The sequence below is a fragment of the Manis javanica genome, chromosome 2 (genome assembly GCF_040802235.1).
Source record: "Manis javanica isolate MJ-LG chromosome 2, MJ_LKY, whole genome shotgun sequence".
In the NCBI taxonomy this organism is placed as follows: Eukaryota; Metazoa; Chordata; class Mammalia; order Pholidota; family Manidae; genus Manis; species Manis javanica.
In genome coordinates, this window is record NC_133157.1 from 69,318,501 (window position 1) to 69,339,941 (window position 21,441).

Here is a 21,441-nt window from a genome sequence, read left to right on the forward strand (position 1 = left end):
CACATTTTAGATAGATTCCATTTGTTACTGTCCAAGTTGTACTTGCTCTCAGTGCTTGGAAGCTAGCTGAGCATAGGACACCTCTGATTGTGCTGAAACTAAAGAGTAGAATAATGTTTGCTATCTGCAGCAACCAGTCCAAATTGAGCCCTTATTTTCCATATTACCTGAATTTATAGCATCTGAGTGAAGATCCATTAAATGACTAATTCTGTAATCCACATGTCTCAAACACTTTGATCTGCTTCTACCTCAGAGTATTGTAAAAGTGAGCACATTTGCCAGCTCTTTGCATTCTAGAAGCACAGCTTCTTTTAATAAAATATACCTGTAACAAGTCTCTGATCCATCCTTGTCATAAAGCTATATTGCTTATGTTAAAGAAATAAACAGATTCAAATGAAAAAGGAAAAATAAATGGATTTTTAAATGAATTACTATGTGAAGAATATTTTTTCTTCTTTAAATTTGAAGAAAATATTTATATACGTGAAAGGGTATCTCACCGCAACCCTCCTTACCTCAGAATGACTCAGGAGACATGGGTTCACACAAGAGATTTTATTATCTGAAAGAGAAATGGCTGCCCCCAGAGAGAGGGAGCAGCAGCTTGTGGGTGAGGAAGCGCATTTTTAAGGAGTAGGGGTAGAGTGTGTTCTGCATGGGTGATTGGATCCTAAGGGGTGGGCAACCGTCTGGTCATTGGTGATTGAATCTTAAGGGATGGGTGACCATGTGGTCAGTGGTTATTGGATCTTAAGGGGTGGGGGTCTTAGCATGCCAGAATTTGCCTTCATTGCCATCTTTTTCTTTTCTTAATTCGGCCTCTGGGGAACTGGGCATAGAATCTCATTCTCTAGCTACTTCCTGCTGGAAGGGGGCATAGATTCTGGGATTAGTGAGGCCATTGCTGTAGAGTTGGGGAAGGGCAGGCATCTTGAGATGATTCATGATGTCATCTAGCTGGTTTCGTTATTCTTTGTGAGAAGGCCTTGATAGCCCTGGAGGTGTAACTGGTTGACAGTATGGTTAGAAATTTTCAAAATTTTATTATGAATTAATTTTTGGAATAGGTTAATGAAGCTGGGAAAGAAAAGGAGAAGAAGAATAATGAAGGTAATAGGGGCTAGGAGGTGCAGGAGCCAATTGAAGGGGTAAGCGAAGTTTTCTAGGAGTTTTGAGGCTTGTTCATGGAGGTGTTTTGCGCCATCCCAGACGAGACCAGATTTGTTGGTGTAGAAGCAGCATTGTTCTTGGAGTAGGGCACATATGCCGCCTTATGCAGCTGTAAGGAGGTCCTGTTTGGGTTGTAGAGTAGATTACTGGAGGATTTGTTGTCTGCGGAGTTGAAGGTGTAAGCGGTCCTATTGGGATGGAGGAGAATCATGAAGAATGCATTTTTAAGGTCAAAGACAAAGAAGTAAGTAGAAGAGGTGGGGATAGTGGATAATAAAGTATAGGGGTTAGGGACTACTGGATAGATTGAAATAACAGCTGCACTGATAATTCTTAAATCTTGAGCTAGCGTATAAGAGCCATTAGGATTTTTGATAGCCAGTATCAGGGTGTTGTAAGGGGAATTGGCTGGTCTCAAAAGGCCCTTTTGTAGAAGGGGTATTGAGCTTGTGAGGAGAAGGAGGTAGGGTCTTTGAGTTTGATGGTTACGGATGGGTAGGTGGCGATAGAGGAGGGAGAGGTGTCCCAGACTGTGGGGTTTACTTGGCAAGGGGGTAAGGGAAAAGGGGAGGGAGGTGGGTCTGGAATGGTTTGGAGAGCAAGTAGAAAAGGGATCAAAGGCGAGTCAGGGTTGAGGCGTGGGCTAAAGGTAAAGGAGATAAGAGCCCCTAGCTTGGATAAAAGGTCTCTTCCCATAAGGGGAACCGAACAACAGGGAATCACTAAAAAGGAGTGAGAGAGAGTAATGCCCTTAAAGAGGCAGTGAAGCATGGGAGTTTGTAAAGGTTGATAAGGTGTGCCCTCTACCCCGACTATAGAGGACTGGGAGAGGGAGGTAGGTCCCCAAAACTCCTTCAGGACTGAGTAGGTCCAAAAGGAAAGAGATGGGCCTACCCACTACCACAGTGGTTACCCTGGGCTCCTGTACAATGATGGTAGTGGTCAGGTGGGGGAGTCCTGGGCCCCCTCAATCATCAGTTGCCAGACCCAGAAGGTCTATGTGTGGAGTGTTAGAGCTGGATGGCCTGGCACCTCTCAGTGTGCAAGGACAGTCAACGACCCACTGTCCCTCCTGATGGCACTTAGGGCATGGACTGGGGGGCTTCCGGGGATTTGGGCAGGCTCTAGCTCAAGAACCCATTTGACCACATTTGAAGCGTGGACCAGGAGGTCCTCCTGGCTGCTTAGGAAGTGAGGATACCCAAGCACCAGTAGTTGGGGTAGGTTGAAAGGCCTTAGCCAGCATTTGATATTTTTGTTGATGGACCTTTTCATCTCTTCCATTATATACTTTGAAGGCCACTGCCAGGACTTTTGCCTGAGGAGTTAAGGGTCCCTTCTTCAGACATTTAAGTTTAGCGTTAATGTTGGGGAAACTGGGTGAAGAAGTAGGTCATTAATAATTGTCTCCCATCTGGGGTCTCAGGGTCTAGGTTTGTATATTGTAAAAGAGCTTTGGTGAGGCGGTCTAGGAATATAGAGGGATTCTGATTTTTATCCTGAATAACCTCTTGGAGTTTTTCATAGTTAATGGCTTTATTGGCTGACTTCCCGAGACCCGCCATAAGGCAGGTGATGAATTGATCTTGATTGTTGGCTCCCCCTGCCGTATTATAGTTCCAATTAGGGTCTCGGTCAGGAACCGCCTCAGCACCAGTTGGATGAGCTGGAGTAGTTTGGTGAACCTCATCAGCATGAGTTCTAGCCCGTTCCCAGACTCGCCTATAGTCCTTGGGCAAAAGTGTGTTGGATAGTATCATGTGAATGTCATGAAAGGTAAGATCATATGACTGAGTTAGGTACTGGAACTCTTTTATGTAATTACCTGGGTTGGAGGTGAAAGAGCCTAATCTTTTCTCAATTTGAGATAGGTCGGAGAGAGAGAAAGGGACATGGATCCGGATGATGCCCTCTGTACCGGGTACTTCCCATAGTGGGGCTAGGATCTGGGTTCGAGAGCGAGTGACTGGAGGGCTTGGTGTGGGACTGAGTGAGGGAAGGGGAACTGGTTGTGGAGGAGGAGGAGGTGCTGTAGCTCCTGCAACGGCACTAGGGGAGCTGGGAGGGTTGGGATTTTGATCTTGCAGAGAAGGAGGTTGGGATGGGAGAGGAACTGGTGCTTGAGGGGGAGCTGTAGGGGTTTGGGACCTCTAGGGAGGAGGTTCATCAGTAGGGTCAAAGTCAGAGGACATGGTGGTAATTGGTGGGTGGTGGGGTGAAGTTTTTTAGAGCGAGGAGAAAATGTTTAGGATTGCAAGGCAGACAGAGAGCGGGCTTGGTTCAGAGGTAGGAGAAAGCCTGGATATATTGGATCTCTTTCCATTTGCCTGTGCGCTCACAGAAGTTGTATTAAGTCACGGAGAATTTTAGAATCTAATGAGCCATTGGGAGGCCATTTAGACTCATTGTCCAAGGAATATTGTGTCCAGATCTCATTACAGTAGCAAATAAGCTTAAAAGGTTTGAGGTCTGGAGTGAGGTGGAGGGGTTTTAGATTATTGAGTAAGCACCCTAGTGGTGAATCTGCAGGAATGGAGGGGCCAGATCCCATGGTGAGAATGGGACTGTTCACAAGTCGCTGAGGCATCCCTGAGCAATTGAGAAGGTTGCAGAGAAGACCAGACACAGTTAGGGGGTTGTCACCACCTCTAACCGAGCGGTTGGGGCAAAAATGCCAAGGAGGCTCGGTACCTGGTACCAGGAGTTTACAAGTAGATAAAGGGAGACCGGGCCTCAGTTAATGAGGATTCTCACCATGGGGAGGCAGAGAAGGGTCAACTATGGGGGTCAACTGTGACTCTGAAAGTCATGGTTGGGGGTGCCGCTGTCCCGGAGGAGCCCTTGGGGGTGCCGTACACTCAATAGTCACTTCCCAGGTTCCAAAGGGACATTTAAGTCGACCATGAAGGGGAGACTTACCAAATTGAAGGCCGGTGTTGGGCGAGAAGAGGAGCGACTGGGGAAATGGACGGTGAGCCCATGGTGGAGGATTGGGCAGTGAGGGTTCCCAAAGCAGCTCAGGTTCCCGGAGGAAGAGCAAAGTCAATGGGAGACCCTCATCCAAAGTAACGGCATCAATGAAAGGGTATCTCACCATCACCCTCCTTACCTCAGAACGACTCAGGAGACACGGGCCCACACAAGAGATTTTATTATCTGAAAGAGAGAGTGGCTGCCCCCAGAGAGAGGGAGCAGCAACTCGTGGGTGAGGAAGCACGTTTTTAAGGAGTTAGGGGTAGGGTTGGTTCTCTGTTGGTGACCGGATCCTAAGGGGTGGGGGTCTTAGCGTGCCAGAATTTGTCTTTAGTACAGACATTTGAAAATGAAATGCTTCATTGTAGAATCTAATGATAGAAAAGCTGTCTCAGTGTTAAAAACATTGGTGAAGATGATGCCGTGGTTCTTGCTCACAGAGTCGAAAATAAACTTCGCAAATACTCAAAATAGGAGAGTAGGGAGAGGCTTTTATTTTAGAGATAAAGTGAGAGGACAGAGCTTCTGGTTTTATAGGCAGTTGAGGATTTTCCCCCGAACATGATAAAGGACTTAGGGGTGTGGACTTGTTAAGGGGTCTTAGAATGTTCATCCTTGATGAGATATTAACTCCCTTTTCTCATCAGTCCTCCAGGTAATTCTGCAAAATTAACATAAGAAATTTACTGCAGATTTATTTCACAAAATAGCAGCTTCTTGGTCTGGGAGCATACCAATCATCAATCAAGACTGCCTGCCCTGCCCTCAAGGTGGGTGAGTTATTGTCTGTTTGCTGAAGAGTTTAACAAACATGTTAATCATGTTGCCAGAGTGGTGAAAAATTGATTACTGACTGCTGCAAAGGATGTGATCAATTAGGAAGGAAAAAATCGTTCCAAAATAAAACAGGAGAAAGGGATATTTAATGATTAAACGTTCATTGTCAGACAGTTACTCTTTGTAGATGTGCATGTACTTGTATGTAGTTAATTTGAAAATTCAAGTTTTGTGGTGGTGGAGGTGATTGAGATGAAGGTAGTTAAACAGTGTATGCTATCTGTCTGCCAGAATGCAAGCAGAATTAAAAGAGAGTAGAGACTTCCAACTGTAGTTCAGGTCTTTATGTTTCTTTCTCATCCTGCCCCATCTTTCACAAACCTCTATTTCTATTAGAACTGCTGAGGAAACCCTTGCAGTTGCTAGAACACAGCATGACTTCCCTGAGTTGGGCTAGGAGTGGCATTGCAGAGACTGTCATGTCTGTAAAGTACTTTTAGAGCTCTAGAGTAGAGAAGTATTTTTTATTTTATAATAGAAACTTCTCCTTTACCAATATTTTATAAATGCAGCTTTTACTTGTGCTGTTGGGCTCTGAAATGATGTCTTCTTTCTGATTTGGATTTTAGCTGTAAAAGGTAGAAGCCAGAAATCTAAGAATTCCTTAAAATTAGATATTCTATTCTGTGATGAGATTTGTGAGAATTATTGCTGGAATTCCTTAGAGAGTTACCTGGAAACAGATATGGTCTGGGGAATCATGGTCAAGGAAAGTGAAAGACGCAAATACTTAGAGCTGACCCATCACAGATACCTAGATTTCACTGTAACCCCAGAACTATGAGTTTTCCCATTTTCTTATAGCATCTTAAGCAAGTAGATAATTAATATACCTGTATTAAACTTTATGTTTTATACAAAGCTCTGTTTCACATATATTGGATTCTAATAAGAACCCTGGGGAGGTAGGATTGGCAGATGAGAATGTGGCCTTAGAAAAATTAGGTGATGTATGCTAGGCACAGCTAGTAAGCAGCAGGTTCAGAATTAGAATACAGGTTTCTTTCTTTCTTTCTTTTTTTTAATAATCTCTCACTCCTGACTTTAATTTTAATGTCAAATCTCTAAGCTTTGACTCAAAGTCATTCATCATGACTTGAACCATTCTTATATCTTAAACCAAAACAGAGCTTTCTGTTACATAATGAAAATGGATCTGTTAGAAAGCTTTATTTTGTATAAGCAGATTTTCCTTAATCAACAAGAACCAAGAAACTGGACCTGGATTTGAAAGTTAATTTAATATAATCTACTTGTTTTTTTAGGGGGAAAAAATTGTCCCTAGGAAGAGTCCAGGGCTGTGATGGGGGATATTACCCCAAGCACAGCTCTTTTCTGGACAAAGAAGATGGAATCCCTATGTATAACAGATAAGAAATTTGGTTCAATTTGCAGTTATTTTAAATACCATCTTCAGTATACAAGACACTGTGCTGTATGTTATAGAAAACAGCAAAGTGAATCTCCAACACCAAGGAACTTTTGATCTACTAGGAGAGATGGGCCTACAAATAACTCAGGCAGATTGTGAGAAGTGCTAGATTTAAGAAAAATGAGAAAGAGACCCAGAGGGCACAAGGTAGAGGAATAATAAAATGAAAACAGGAGAGATGGTCTAGAAAATATACTAATTAAAGATAGAAGACTGCTACAAATGACGTTTGCAGGAAACCCTGTGAAAAAGACCAGGAAATGGAGGGAAAATGAGCAAGAATCTATTCTCTTTGATAGGCAATGCTGGTAATCTCAAACTATCTCTGTATGTCTTGTCTTTGGGCTCCACATAAATTGTCATTTGTCCATTCATGTGCTCGTTAGTTTTTCTTTTCCTCTTGTTATGTAATCTCAGTGATCCATAAATATTAATTAGGTAATGTTGTCAGTCAAAAAGGTGTGTCTGTCTTCTTTGGATTAATGAAGAGAAAACAAGTGAGAATTTTGGATTAGTGGTTGGATTTCTAGCCTGTAAAAAGTAGTTGATCTTTTTTTTCTCTTTTACCAAACCAAACAAAATGTATACATTGTTACATAATTCAATATTATCAGTCCCACCATGTATGTCAGTGTGTGACAATAAACTATATACTTTGGCCTTTTTGGTTATGTTCTTCAGAGCTATCATTTCTTGGAATAGGTTGAGGCTCAGATACTCAGTGATACGAGAGTTGTGTAACTACATTCCAGCCCTATTAAAATGTCCAAGAGTGGAGTTTTAGTCATAGGTTGCTCTTCACATCATAACCTGATGTATGGTGACTATAAACCCCAGCTTTACTCTTGCCTAGAACATTGGTCCTTAATATTAAAGGTTAAAATGGAGAGTTTTCATTACCTGTCTTCAGTTACTCACCTGTGCATGAAACCTTCTTTGTGACATTAATATTGATTGATACAGCAAGCTTTGATTTTAAATTTCCTGCCCCAAAGTGTAATGATTTTTATATTATCCTTTCTTCTGTACTACTCTCAGTCAGAGGTGAATACTTCATACACTTTTAGGAATGATTCTAATAAAATCGACTGCATGAGAGATAGTATAGTCCCTCTGAATTAGTTTCAGACTCTTCACATGGGGACACAGAAAAGGAAATCGGAACTTACTCAAAGTTCTTAGAATTTGGAGATATCATTTCCTTAAAAGCATTTTCTAAGTAACATACAATGTAATTTCTTTCTTTTTTTTTTTTGGATTATAAAGAACAGAAATTTATTTCTCATAGTTTGGAGCTGGTGTAAGATCAGGGTGTCAGCATGGCCAGGTTCTGGTGAAGGCCCTCTTTTAGTTTCAGACTTCCAACTTCTTGCTGTGTCCTCACAGGGTGGAAGAGAAAGGGGTCTTTCTGCCCCCTCCTTCTTAAAAGTTTTTATTAAGGTATCATTGATATACTCTTATGAAGGTTTCACAAGGAAAACAATGTGGTTATTACATTCATCCTTATTATCAAGTCCCCCCATATCCCGTTGCAGTCACTGTCCATCAGTGTAGTAAGATGCCACAGAGTCCCTATTTGTCTTCTCTGAGCTACGCTGTCTTCCCAGTGACCCCCCACACACCATGTGCACCAATCATGATACCCCACAATCCCCTACTCCCTCCCTCCATCCCTCCCCTTTGGTAACCACTAGTTCATTCTTGGAGTCTGTGAGTCTACTGCTATTTTGTTCCTTCAGTTTTGTTTCGTTGTTATACTCCACAAATGAGGGAAATCATTGGCACTTGTCTTTCTCTGCCTGGCTTATTTCACTGAGCATAATGGCCTCCAGCTCCATCTATGTTGTTGCAAATGGTAGGATTTGTTTCTTTCTTATGGCTGAATAGTATTTCATTGTGTATATGTACCACATCTTCTTTATCCATTCATCTACTGATGGACACTTAGGTTGCTTCCATATCTTGGCTATTGTAAAAAGTTCTGCAATAAACATAGGGGATGCACCCCTATGTTTATAGGTGATACCAACTGACTTCCCTCATTTGTGGAGTATAACAATGAAGCAAAACTGAAGGAACAAAATAGCAGCAGACTCAGAGACTCCAAGAAGGAACTAGTGGTTACCAAAGGAGAGGGGTGTGGGAAGGTGGGTTGGGAGGGAGGGAAAAGAGGATTGAGGGGTATTATGTTTAGTACACATGGTGTGGGGTATCATGGGGAATACAGTGTAGCACAGAGAAGGCGAATAGTGAATCTCTGGCATCTTACTACACTGATGGACAGTGACTGCATTGGGGTATGGGTGGGGACTTGATAATATGGGTAAATGTAGTAACCACATTATTTTTTCATGTGAAACCTTCATAAGAGTGTATATCAATAATACCTTAATTAAAAAAGAAAGAAAGAAAGAAAGAAAAAAAGAAAGAGAGAGAGAGAGAGAGAGAGAAAGAGAGAGAGAGAGGGAGAGGGAGAGGGAAGGAGGGAGGGAGGGAGGGAGTTATCTGTTTCCAGGTACCTCTCTAAAGAATTCCAGCAATAATTCTCACAAATCTCACTAAAGGATATAATTTCTAATTTTAAGGAATTCTTAGATTTCTGGCTTTTACCTTTTACAGCTAAAATCTAAATCAGAAAGAATACATCATTTCAGAGCCCAACAGCACAAGTAAAAGCTGCATTTATAAAATATTGGTAAAGGAGAAGTTTCTATTAGAAAAGGTAAAATATTTCTCTATTCCAGAGCTCAAAAAGTACTTTACAGACCTGACAGTCTCTGCAATGCCACTCCTAGCCCAACTCAAGGAAGTCAAGGAAGGAAGAGAGGGAGGGAGAGAGGGAGGAAGGAGGGAAGGAAGGAAGGAAGGAAGGAAGGAAGGAAGGAAGGAAGGAAGGAAGGAAGGAAGGAAGGAAGGAAGGAAGGAAGGAAGGAAGGAAGGAAGGAAGGAAGGAAAATAAACATAGGGGTGCATATGTCTTTTTTAATCTGAGAATTAGGAAGGAAGGAAGGAAGGAAGGAAGGAAGGAAGGAAGGAAGGAAGGAAGGAAGGAAGGGAGGGAGGGAGGGAGGGAGGGAGGGAGGGAGGAAGGAAGGAAGGAAGGAAGGAAGGAAGGAAAATAAACATAGGGGTGCATATGTCTTTTTTAATCTGAGAATTTGTTTCCTTCAGGTACATTCCTAGGAGTGGAATTCCTGGGTCAAATGGTATTTCTATTTTTAGTTTTTTGAGGAACCTCCATATTGTTTTCCACAATGGCTGAACTAGTTTACATTCCCACCAGCAGTGTGGCAGGGTTCCCCTTTCTCTGCATTCTCGCCAGCATTTGTTGTTCCTAATCTTTTCTATGTTGGCCTTCCTAACTGGTGGAAGGTGACCATACAGTGTAATTTCTTAATAGGGTTTTACAGTCTTACTGTCAGCACAGATTACTTAAAGCCACTGCAGGAAATGTGACCTTATGGAACTCTGTCGATGAGTTTCTGTTATTTATACACAAAAGGTGGAGCACTGCAGCTCATGGATTACAAAAACACCTAGTCATCACATATGTAAGAGTATTAGAGGTGGAGCTGAATTATGATAAAGGTTAAAGTGTAATAATCAAGCAAGAAATGAAGGCAGTACCAGAGAAGTTGTGGCAGGGCTCTGTAAACCTTTTTACTTCTAGCAAGCACTAGAAATAAATCAGTTCTTTTCCCCTTAGTATTTATTGTCTAGATCAGTGATTGTCAGATCTTTTGTTCTCAGGACCTCTTTAAACTCTTAAAAATTACTGAAAACCTGAGAGAGCTGGGTTTATATGTGTTTATGTGAGTTATATCTATTGATACTTATTATATTAGATATGAGAAATGAGACATTTAAAAAATAATTACTCAATAAATAATGTGAATATAAGAAATGTGTCCATTGATGATCATTAATAACTTACAAAAAATAACTTGAAACAAAAATATTTGTGAGATGTGTCATTGTTTTATATTTTTACAAATTTCTTTAGTGCCTGGCTAGTAGAAGGAAAAGAAAAGGGTGAATTTTAAAGAGAGTAAAGGTAAATTTTATTAATCTTTTCCAGGTAATTGTAGAAATTCGTCTTTGATACTATACCGAATCTTAACGAGTGGTAGTTCTCTGAAGGTTAGTTGCAATGTAGAATCTGAGCCATATCAATGAATACTTTAACCCTGTTTTACTAAAATCCCTCGGTGTGTCTTGTGCTTTGAGTGGATCTTCCTCTCATGCATGATTTTGTAACATCATGCACTTGTTTATTTGGAAAATATTAGTTCACTGAGTTACTAGAGATGTTGCAAATGCTGATAGGTTTTGTCATACAATATAGAGTCATGCTAATATCACAACAATGTCATTAATAAATCTCAATGTCATTAATAAATCTGTGGATTTTTTATTTTTGTTTTTAAACTACGAGCTTGTGAGGGTGATGAGTGAAAGGAAAGGAGCGACACATAGCAGCAATTCACCGGAGAGCTCCGCTTTATTAGGGAAAGGTGCTGGGTTACATAGGAAGGGGCATGAAATGATTGAGGTGTCACTTCTATGGGGCTGGTGGCTGTTGGCTAGGTGCTGGGATTGGGAGGGGGGCGAGAGGTGATTGGGCTTCAGGTGGCGCCGGCGGGAACTGAGGACCCCCCCCCCCCCCCCCGAAGAGAAGCCGGAAGTTTGCCATCTTACTGGTGGGGGCCCTTCCATGAGTGCAGTGATTAGTAGTACATTTGGTGCCACCCATCTTTGTGTATGCTAAGGTGACAGCACGTTCAATACTCACTACAAAGAATGATACTCAAAGTAAGTTCAAGAGACTTTTAAAGATTATCGATAAGGACAATTCAAAGCTGGGCTAGAATCTAGGTCTCCTGTTGCCCAAATCAGTGCTATTTAAAAAATTTTTCTAGTGCTTACAGTGGTCCATTGAAAAACTTCAAATTTTGTCCCTGATTTTCATCCTTAAATATCTATTCAACATTTTTTACCTTTCAATTTCTTTTTCTTTCCTTTTGTGTTTCTCACTGTAAAAAATAAATAGGGTTCCATTTTTTTAAAGTGTACAACTGTTTCTATTGTCAGTAAAAATGGTTTATAGGAGGGACCTGTGCTTTTAGTTGACCAGTTTCCACCAAAGTGATTAGTGGTGGTATCGTCAAGATTGGTTGTTTTTGGAAACTGTATTGCATGAAGAAATGAAAAGAAGGCAAAAACCTTGATTATTTTAACACCTTTGCAATTCTCTTATCAATGGACTCACAAAATACTCAAAATACAGCTTTTTTTAACGGAAATTAGGTTAAGATTTACTTTTAGGTGAATTTAAAGTTTTTCCTTACTATCCATTTTGTAAGAAAAAAACATTCAGGAGTGATAAAATAATTTACAGCTGTTTTAAAAGATGTTTCAAGAAACTGAATACATTTTATGACAACTTGAAATGCCTATCTGTTATCATAAAATAATATTTAAACTATTCCATGCTTAAGATGGAGATTGATTGATTAGACAAATGTAGTACTAAGGTGGAAAAAATGTAGAAACTCAATTATTTTTAGACTTTCTCTTACTCTATTCCCCATGAGGACGAAACCTTGGGAGTAAGAGCTTTGAAAAAGAAGGCACACAAAGGACCCATTTATGTGGCAGCGAAACTGGAAAGTTGTAAATGTTTTTAAAAATCATGTAACTTACATTTTCACAAACATGTTTCACATTTATAAAAAGGAAATGACATTTTAAAATAGTATGTATGAGTTCTTGTACCTCCTTATAAGACAGGTATATTTAATATTCACATAGCTACTAGCCTAATAAAACCTGTTTTTCCAAATGAATTTAAATTTGAAAAGAGCATAACTGCTTTCAGCAATAGAATTCCTTCTTTTCTCAGAATTGGCCATGATAGGCTCAACCAGCAATAGGAATACTGGAAAGCCCCCATCTCAAGGCAGCTGTTTCATTGATACAGTCAAGGGTTCTCAAGTGGTGGTATGCATAAGAATTTCTTGAAGAGTATAATAGATAGATCCTTGGGACCCATTCTCAGGTTTCTAATTATGTAAATAACAGGGAGAGCCTAACAATCTGCATTTTAATAAGCTATGCAGGTGTTTGATTCAGTGTGAAGAGTCACTGTTTGGGGGACTAGGCGGGCTTGAGAATGTAGAATCTGGGGTCTTTTGACTGCAGATTTCAAAACAGGATATCTCATTTGTAAGCCTGTTTTACATATAAATTTTAACACTAACAGTTCTGTAAATACAGTTTTATCCCTGAATTAGCAATTTGAATGCTTAAGGTTTAGTTCTCCCCAGGAGTCCATGGTATAAAACAATATACTCTTAGCAGTGATACTCTAATTTCCTTGAGACCTGTGACAAACCTAACCAAGACAGACTTTCTTTAAACTATTTAAACCTTTTAAAAATCAAAGCCAAAAAACACTATGTAAACTTGCCTAGTCTGTTTGGATTATTAGAACTTCATCTGTGTGTGCTTGCTAATTGGTATAAATTTTTTTATTGCAAAGTCATTAAATAAATCTTTTTAGAAAGCCAAACATGAACATGCCAAATAATTGAACAAATTGTTTTCATAATTATTTCACTAATATTGTATGTCAAACAAAGTTTAATTTAAATTCTTATTTTCCCAAACAGTTCTCTTGAGTATATAATTTATATGCAGGAAAAACAACCCTTTGTAGTGTATTGTGTTTAAAAGAAAAATTCAACTGAGTAAACTATGAAGACTTTATTGGCTTTCTTCAGTGATTCATGAATTGGGCATCATCCCATCTAGCAGATGGACAGGAGCTCAGGTTACAAAATGAAAGATCTTTATAGTCAGAAGGGACTAGGAACAAGGAAGTTACGCTGAACAACAACAAAAAGCTGTTGGTTATTGCGTATCATTTTCCTTTAGGGGCCCTCAGAGGTCTTTCAGGCAGGTCACCTAACTAGTGCTGACTAGGCAATTCCAGATTGATGGGCTTATGATTATATTTCTGGGAGAGCTGAAAGTGTAATCAGGTCTTGGTTACCACAAGCAACTCCATTTTGGGCCTGTTGTCTTGTGTTTTATAAGTTTTGACAAATGAATACAGTTCTGAGACCAACATCACAGTTGAGATATAGGGCACTTCTGTTACCCCATAGTATTGCTTCATGCCTCTTGTCATTCCTCCCCAACCCCCAGTCTCTGGCAAACACTCATTTACTTTCTTTCCTTATATGGAATCATATAGCATGTGGTCTTTTGAAACTGGGGTCTTTAACTCGGTGGATTTGAGATTCATTCATGTTGTGTGGCTCAGTAATTAGATTCATTTTATTTGCTGAGTAAAATGCCAATGTAAAAATGTACCACTGATTGTTCATCTACTCACCAGTTGATGGCCATTTAGGTTTTGCTAGTTTTTGGGGATTTTGAATTACACTGCCATAAACGTTCATGTACAGAGTTTTGTGTGAACATGTTTTCACTTAATTGAATAAGTATCTAGCAGTGAGTATGCTGGATTGTATATGAAGGATATGTTTACAAGAAACTATCAAAACTGGTATCCAGAGTTTTCCAAAGTAGCCACACTATTTGCATTCTCATCAGCAGGGTAAGAGAGTTCTTTGCATCCTCAAGACTTAGGATTGTCAGGGCTGGGTTTTTTTTTTGTCTGTTTGTCTTGTTTTTTGTTTTCAAGTATTGCTTTATTTTACCCATAAGTGAGTGGCAATATCTCATTGTAATTATAGTTTTCATTTTTCTGATGACCAGTGATACTAAGCATCTTTTCATGTGCTTATTTTGCATCCCTGTTTCTTCTTTGGTGAAATTTCTGTTCATCTTTAGCTCATGTTTTTATTGAGTTTTTTTTGTTTACTTATTAATGAATTTTGAGACTTGTTTATGTACTGGGAGTGCAACTCTTTTATCGGATATGTTTTGCAAATATTTTCTGCCAACCTCTGACTTGTTATTTCATTCTCAAATAGTGTCTTTTGAAGTGGAGAAATTTTTATTTTGTTGAGGATCTACCTAGTTTAGCAGGATTTATTGATCATGGTTTTGTTATTGGAACTAAGAAATCTTTGCATAGCCTAAGGTCACAAATATTTTCTCCTATGTTTTCTTCTAGAGGTTGTATAATTCTTGGTTTTATATTTGGGTTTATAACCCATTTCCTGTTAATCTTATGGATATCTCAGTGTTTCAGCATTATTTGCTGAAAAGATTACTGTTTTTCCATTTAATTCCCTTTGTACTGTATTGAAAGTCAGTTTGTCTTTCTTATCTTTCTCTCTTCCTCCCACTCTTCTTCCTTCCTCCCTTCCTTCCCTCTTCTCTTCTTCCTTCTTTTGTCTTTCCTCTTCTTTCTCTTTTCCTTTCATCTATGTGCCTATCCTTTCATCTAAATACCACAGTATCTCGATTACTGAAACTTTATGGTAAGCCTTGAAATTCAGGCATGGGAGTCTTCTAACCTTGCTTTGCTTTTTCTTATAACTTTCAGAATCAGCCTGTCAATTTCTATAAAAGTCATTGGTCATTTGCTAGAACATAGAAATAGTTTATTTTTGTTTACTGACCCTATTTATTGTGATTTTAATAAACTCACTTTTTATTTCTAACTTCTTTTGTAGATTCATTGGGTGTTTCTACATAAACAATTTTGTATATTTTATTTAAGTAAAGACAGTTTTATTTCTTGCTTTCTAATATGTATGACTTTTATTTCCTTTTTGGCTTTATTACACTGCCTAAGACTTCCAGTGTATGTTTTTGAAAAGGAGTAATAGGGTAGATATTCTTGCCCTGTTTCTGATCTTATAGGGAAGGTATTCAGTCTTTCATCAGTAAGTGTGATATTAGCTGTAGGTTCTTTGTAGATGCTTTCTATGGAGCTGAGGAAGTTTCCTTTATAGTTTTTATCATGAATGTATGTTAAAATTTTGCCAAATGCTTTTTCTGCATCTATCAAGATCACTGTATTTTTTTTTCCTTAAAACATTGAATTGGTGAATTACATTTATTGATCTTAATATTGAATCAGCCATGCATGCCCTTAAATATAAACCACTTGATCATGACATGTATCTCCTTTTGGTATATTGCTACATTTGATTTGCTAACATTTTGTTTTATTTTTATATCTGTATTAGAAACTGGTCTGTAGTTTTGTCTTGATAATAGTAATTTTTGACCTTTCTTTTTAAATATTGATCATTCTATGTGTTTATGAATTATCTTAATCTTTCCAAAGAAACTGCTTTTGGTTTTATTGATTTTCTTTGTTTTTCTGCTTTCAGTTTCATTGATTTCTATTCAGATCCATATTGTTTTCTTCCTTTCCTTTTACTTTAGTTTATTTTTCTTTTTCTGCTTTCTTAAGGTAGAAGTTTAGGTAGTTTTTCTTGTTCAATATAAACAGTATTATACATTTCTCAAGACTTTCTTTAGCTCTGTCCCACAAATTTTGATGCTGCATTTTCCTTGTCATTAAATCAAAATATTTTCTAAATTCCCTTGTGGCTTCCTCTTTGACCTGTAGGTTATTTAGAAGTGTTTTCATGTCAAATCCAAAAAAATCATAGCCAAGACTTATGTCAAGGAGATTATTACTGCCTATGTTCTTTTCAGGGATTTTTATTGTTTCAGGTATTACATTCAAGCCTTTAATTCACTTTGATTATATTTCATGTATGGTGTAAGATAGTGTCCAGTTCATTGACTGTGTGTTTTCCCAACACGTTTATTGAAGAGACTGTTCTTTCCCTGTTGCATATTCTTGGCTCCCTTGTTGTAAATTAACTAACTTTGTATGTGTGGGTTTGTTTCTGCACTGTTTTTTTGTTCCATTGATCTATGTGTCTGTTTTTTATGCCAATACCATACTGTTTAGCTTTGCAATATAAGATTGGAATAAGGGAGTGTGATGCCTCCAGCTTCTTTTTTTTCAAGATTGGTTTGGCTTATAGGGGTCTTCTGTGGTTCCATACAAATTTTAGGGTTGTTCTATTTCTGTATAAAGTGCCATTAGAATTTTTATAAGAGACTTCATTCAATCTGTAAATTGTTTTGGGTAGTATGGGCATTTTAATAATATGATAGAAACACCTACAGAACATCCCATCCAAAAGCAACAGAATACATGTTCTTTTCAAATGGCCATGAAACATATGCCACTATAGATCATATGTTAGGCCACAAAACAAGTCTTAACATTTTAAGAAGATTGAAATCATGCTAAACATCTTTCCAAACCAAAAATATTTGAAATCAGAAATCAATTGCAGGAAGAAAACTGGGAAATTCACTAACTTTTGGAGAATAAACAACATGTTACTGAATAACAATGGGTCAAAGATGTGATCAAAACGGAAGTAAAAGAATACCTTGAGACAAATGAAAATGAAAATACAACATACCAAAACTTGATGCAGGAAAATAAATTCTAACAGTGAAGGTCACAGCAATAAATGCTTACATCAAGAAATGAGAAAAATATTAACTTTGTATCTAAGGAAATAGAAAAAGATGAACAAACAAAGCCCCAAATTGGCTGAAGGATGGAATAACAAAGATCAGAATGGAAATAAACAAAATAAACTAAAAAGACAATAGAAAAAATCAATGAAACTAAGAGCTGGTTATTTGAAAAGATAAGCAAAATGGATAAATCTTCAGTAAGATTCACCGAGAAAAAAGCAGAGGACTTACGTAAATAAAACCAGAAATGAAAGAAGAGAACTTAAACTCATAAGAAAAATACAGAGGATCATAGAAGACTGATATAAACAATTGTATGCCAACATATTTGACAATCTAGAAGACATGGACAAAGTCCTATAAACATAACAACCAACCAACAGAATCATGAAGAAATAAAAAAATCTAAACAAAGTACTACTAGTAAGGAGATTTAATTAATAATAAACCTTCCATAAAACAAAAGTTCAATACCAGAGAACTTCACTGTTGAACTCTGTCAAACATCAATGAATGAATACCAGTTCTTCTAAAATTCTTCCAAAATATAGGAGGGAACACTTCCAAACTTACTTTATGAGTCCAGCATTACTGCAGTACCAAAATCAGACAAGGATGCCACAAGAAAAATTACATAACATTGCCCTGATGACCATACATGTAAAAATTCTCTAAAAATATTGGAAAACTAAATTCAGCAATACATTAAAAAGATCATACACCATGATCAGTCAGGATTCATTCCAGGAATGCAAGGAGAATTCAACATACAAATCAGTGTGATGCACCACAGTATCAAAATGAAGGATAAATTTAATATGAATATCTCAATTACTACAGAAAAAGCATTTGACAAAATTCAACATCTATTTATGATTAAAATAATCTCAACAATATGAGTATAGGGGGAACATACCTTAGCATAGTAAATGCTGGATGTAACAAGCCCATAGCTAACATCATATTCAACAGTGAAAAGCCAAAAGTTTTTTCCTTTGCCATCAGGAACAAGACAAGGATACCCATTCTTACCACTTGTATTCAACATAGTATTGGAAGTCCTAGCCAGAGTAATTAGGCAGATACAGGACAATCAATCTGGAAAGGAAGAAAATTCTTACTATGTGGGATGACATTTTATAAAACCTTAAAGAAGTAGGTAAATCTCAGTACTATTATTTTGCAGTGTAAGCTGTTGTCTAGAAATGCTGTATAATTAATCTAAAGTGATATAAGAAACCTTTGATACTGAAATCTTGGTGTTTTGATTTTTATGCTTTTCAACTATGCATTTAGCTATACCCCCTTATTTCATCAAATAAATCTTAGGTAATTAGTAAAAATTAATATTGTATTTTTTTTCTAATTTTAGTGTTAAATGTTTACAAAAGACAGTGAAAGAGTCTTATCATATAGTGTGTAGATCATGTGCTTGTGAACTTGAAGTTTGTGCAAAATGTGGAAAAAAAGAAGACATTGTAATTCCGTGAGTATTTCTTTCTGTGTTTGGGTTTTACTCTTTTAGTAACTGATAAATGAATTTTCCTTTAAGGAAACATTCAGTAGCTCTGAGATTCTTAAGTTACAGTATATCACACTAATAGAAAAAAAGTAAATTATTTGTTAAAATTTTCTGTTATTACAATAGAAGTGAAATTGTATCTTTAGGAAATTAAAATACTCATGAAGTTTGTATCCATTACTCATTATGAAAGAATTACTCATTATGTAACTACTTTTCTTTAATGGACATTGTGTATTAATTCCTTTGAGCCTATTTTGTTGACAACAGTGGTATAGTTGGTTGCAACATGAGTTGTTTTTCTCTCTATTTATTTCCTTAGTTTCTTGTTAATCTAGAATTGTAGTGTAAAGGTCTTTTTAATCTGTACCAGGTAAATAATGAAAGCCTGAGAAATAAACTGAAGTTTTTTTCATTTTTAGATTTAATAAGGAGCCAGAAAAGACAGAAAATACAGAAAATAATCTATATTCTAACCAAGAAAGAAGTTGCAGAAGGAATGAAGAAGAAAGTGAGGATGACTTAGACTTTGATATTGATTTAGATGATGCAGAAGATGACAATCAAATGGATTAATATGTTTATATTAAAAGTCCGTTTGAAAACATGAAATTCTGTACAACTTTTGTCTTTGAGGTTTATGTATATAAAACCCTGTAAACTCCTAATGAGGAAATAGGAAAAATATATAGAAAAAGGAAAAATTTATAAATGAACTATGTAGAAGATATATGTTATTCAAATGATTGTAAAATAAGTGGTATTAGTTTTGAATTTTATATGTAAAGATTTATGCATGTGATTTTGTATCTCTCTTTTATTTCATTATGAAATTTGTGAGGTCCATAATGTTGTAAGAACTTTAATCTGTTCATTTTACATTGTTTTGCTTTATCCATTGTATTTACATACCACAATTTTCTTCTCATGTTGTGGGACATTTGAGTTATCTCAACTTTTTTTCTATTATAAACCATACTCTTGAGAGAATTGTTGTGTGTTTCTTAGTACAAACATCAGCTTATTGGTATACATTGCTGTTACATATATATTAACCTGTATGTCCTTAGTTACTAATAAGCTTTAGTTCCTTTTAACATTTATTGATTGCTTGGATTTTGGATAGAAAATGATACTAAATAATTATTTTGTTGAAATGTAATAGTCTTATTTAAGAAATGCAAGGAAGTGGCTGCAAAAAGATGGTAGAGTAGGAAAGCAACGCAGAAACCTTCTCCCACATACACACCAAGGAAGCAACTACAACAAATACAACTAACCTTGAAAATGACCTGAAGACTGCAGAACAGACCATCTATATCTAGTGAAGAAGGTCACAGAGAAGAGTAAAGTGGCAAAGCTGCAATCAATCAGGACCCAAGCCCTTCCCCATCCCATCCTACTGGTGGGAAGAAGAGGAACAGAGTGGGGAGAGGTAGGTATACAGGAACTCTGCGCACCTCACCCTGGAGATCTGCTCTGGAAACATGAGTCCACATTCTTTGGGCTTTGGTGATTAACGGAGCTGGACACCAGAGATTGTCAGAGTATTCTAGGAGGTTGAGACTCCTGTTGCTCATAGAAGACAGGCAGCCTCCATCAGTCCCATTTAGACCCAACACAGAGGCAGCAGTTAGAATGATTTACCAGCCGCTGGAAGGATGCCTGAGAGGAAGGGGTTGGACAGAGCTCTCTCCACAGAAGAAAAGGCAAGTGGGCACTTCTCAAGTCCTTCCTTAGCACAACTGACCAGACACGTGTGGAAGACAGCTCTAAATGCTCCATCCTGCTTGCTAGTACCGCAGCCCCAAGGCACTTCCCTGCATACTCCCTGCCCAGCCCAGCAATGGTCAGCCTTTGCTGCCTGGCAGGTGGAGGGAGACACTGCTGCCTAGCAGAGAGAGGCTTTTGCAACTTTCCCAGCCCTCAGCCTACCTGGGGAGGTGCCTGTGGGAGTTGGCTCCAAACACTCCTTCCTCCTTGCTGGACCCAGTTCCATTCCTGTTCCCTGTGTACTGCTGTGCCCACCTCTCCCTCAATCCAATGGCAGTGCTGAGGGTGGCCCACACCCACAACGATCCCAGCAGAAGCCCAGCTGCACAGCTCACAAAGGTCCTTGGATGGCAGATATCAGCCACTCTGGCAGAGAGGCAGAAAGACGGCCCCACCCAGCACAGCCCACCAACAGCAACTGAGGCTCCACCACAAAGTAGAACCAGGCACTGGTGAGCAGAGAGTCTTGATATTCTTGATACCAAAGGATGCCTTAGTCATAAGCCATTACTTTCTAGACCAGGAGATATAGCAGATATAAAACAAAGGAGGAAACAAAAACCCAGACAAAATTAGGATGCAGAAGATTGCTCCAAAGAAAGAACAGGATAAGACACCAGAAAGAAGGCTACATGAAACAGAGATCACTGATCTTCTTGATAAAAATTTCAAAGTAATAGTAATAAGTATGCTCACTGACCTACAGTACATAACTGATGATCTCAGGGAGAATGTCAGCAAAAAGAAGATTTGAAAAAGCCACTCAGAGCTAAACAATACAGTAACTGAAATGAAAAAATATAACAGAGGGAATGAATAATAGATTGTTGCAAGTAGAGACAATCAATGAGATGGAAGTTAGAGAATAGGAAGACAATGAAACTAGGGAAAAAGAGGAAAAATCTCTAGAAATGAGACAATGCTGAGAGGTGTGTGACAACTCCAAATGAAACAATATTCACTTAATAGGGGAACTGGAAGGAAACAAGAGAGACAGAAGGGTAGAAAGTCTCTTTGAGAAATAATTGCTGAAAACTTCCCCAATCTGGGGAAAGAAAGATGCCTAGGTCCTAGAAGTTATGAGAGCCCCTAAAAAAAGGAACCCCAGGAAGACAACACTAAGACATAGTAATTAAAATGACAAAGGTTAAGGATAAAGAGAAGGTATCGTAAGCAGCTAGAGACTGGCAGAAAATTACCTATAAGGGAAGCCCCATCATGTTATTAGCAT

At 38.1% G+C, this 21,441-nt stretch overlaps 1 protein-coding gene across 5 annotated transcripts in view; it reads left to right on the plus strand.

Moving 5' to 3' along the window:
- Window positions 1-21,441, plus strand: part of C2H9orf85 (chromosome 2 C9orf85 homolog) — a 191,046-nt gene that overhangs the window by 55,448 nt on the left and 114,157 nt on the right. The window contains exons 3-4 of one of the 5 annotated variants that reach the window (XR_012127755.1): window positions 4,797-4,919; window positions 18,288-18,401. The exons of 2 other annotated variants lie outside the window; for them this stretch is intronic. Coding sequence is in view for 2 of the 3 variants with exons in the window: in XM_017661833.3 (XP_017517322.3) it covers window positions 18,288-18,401; window positions 18,860-19,013 (268 nt within the window). In the remaining variant the exon portion in view is untranslated. Of the gene's footprint in view, window positions 1-4,796; window positions 4,920-18,287; window positions 18,402-18,859; window positions 19,428-21,441 lie in introns of those variants that run through there. 2 more of the 5 variants (XM_017661833.3, XM_073228648.1) reach the window with 2 other exon arrangements.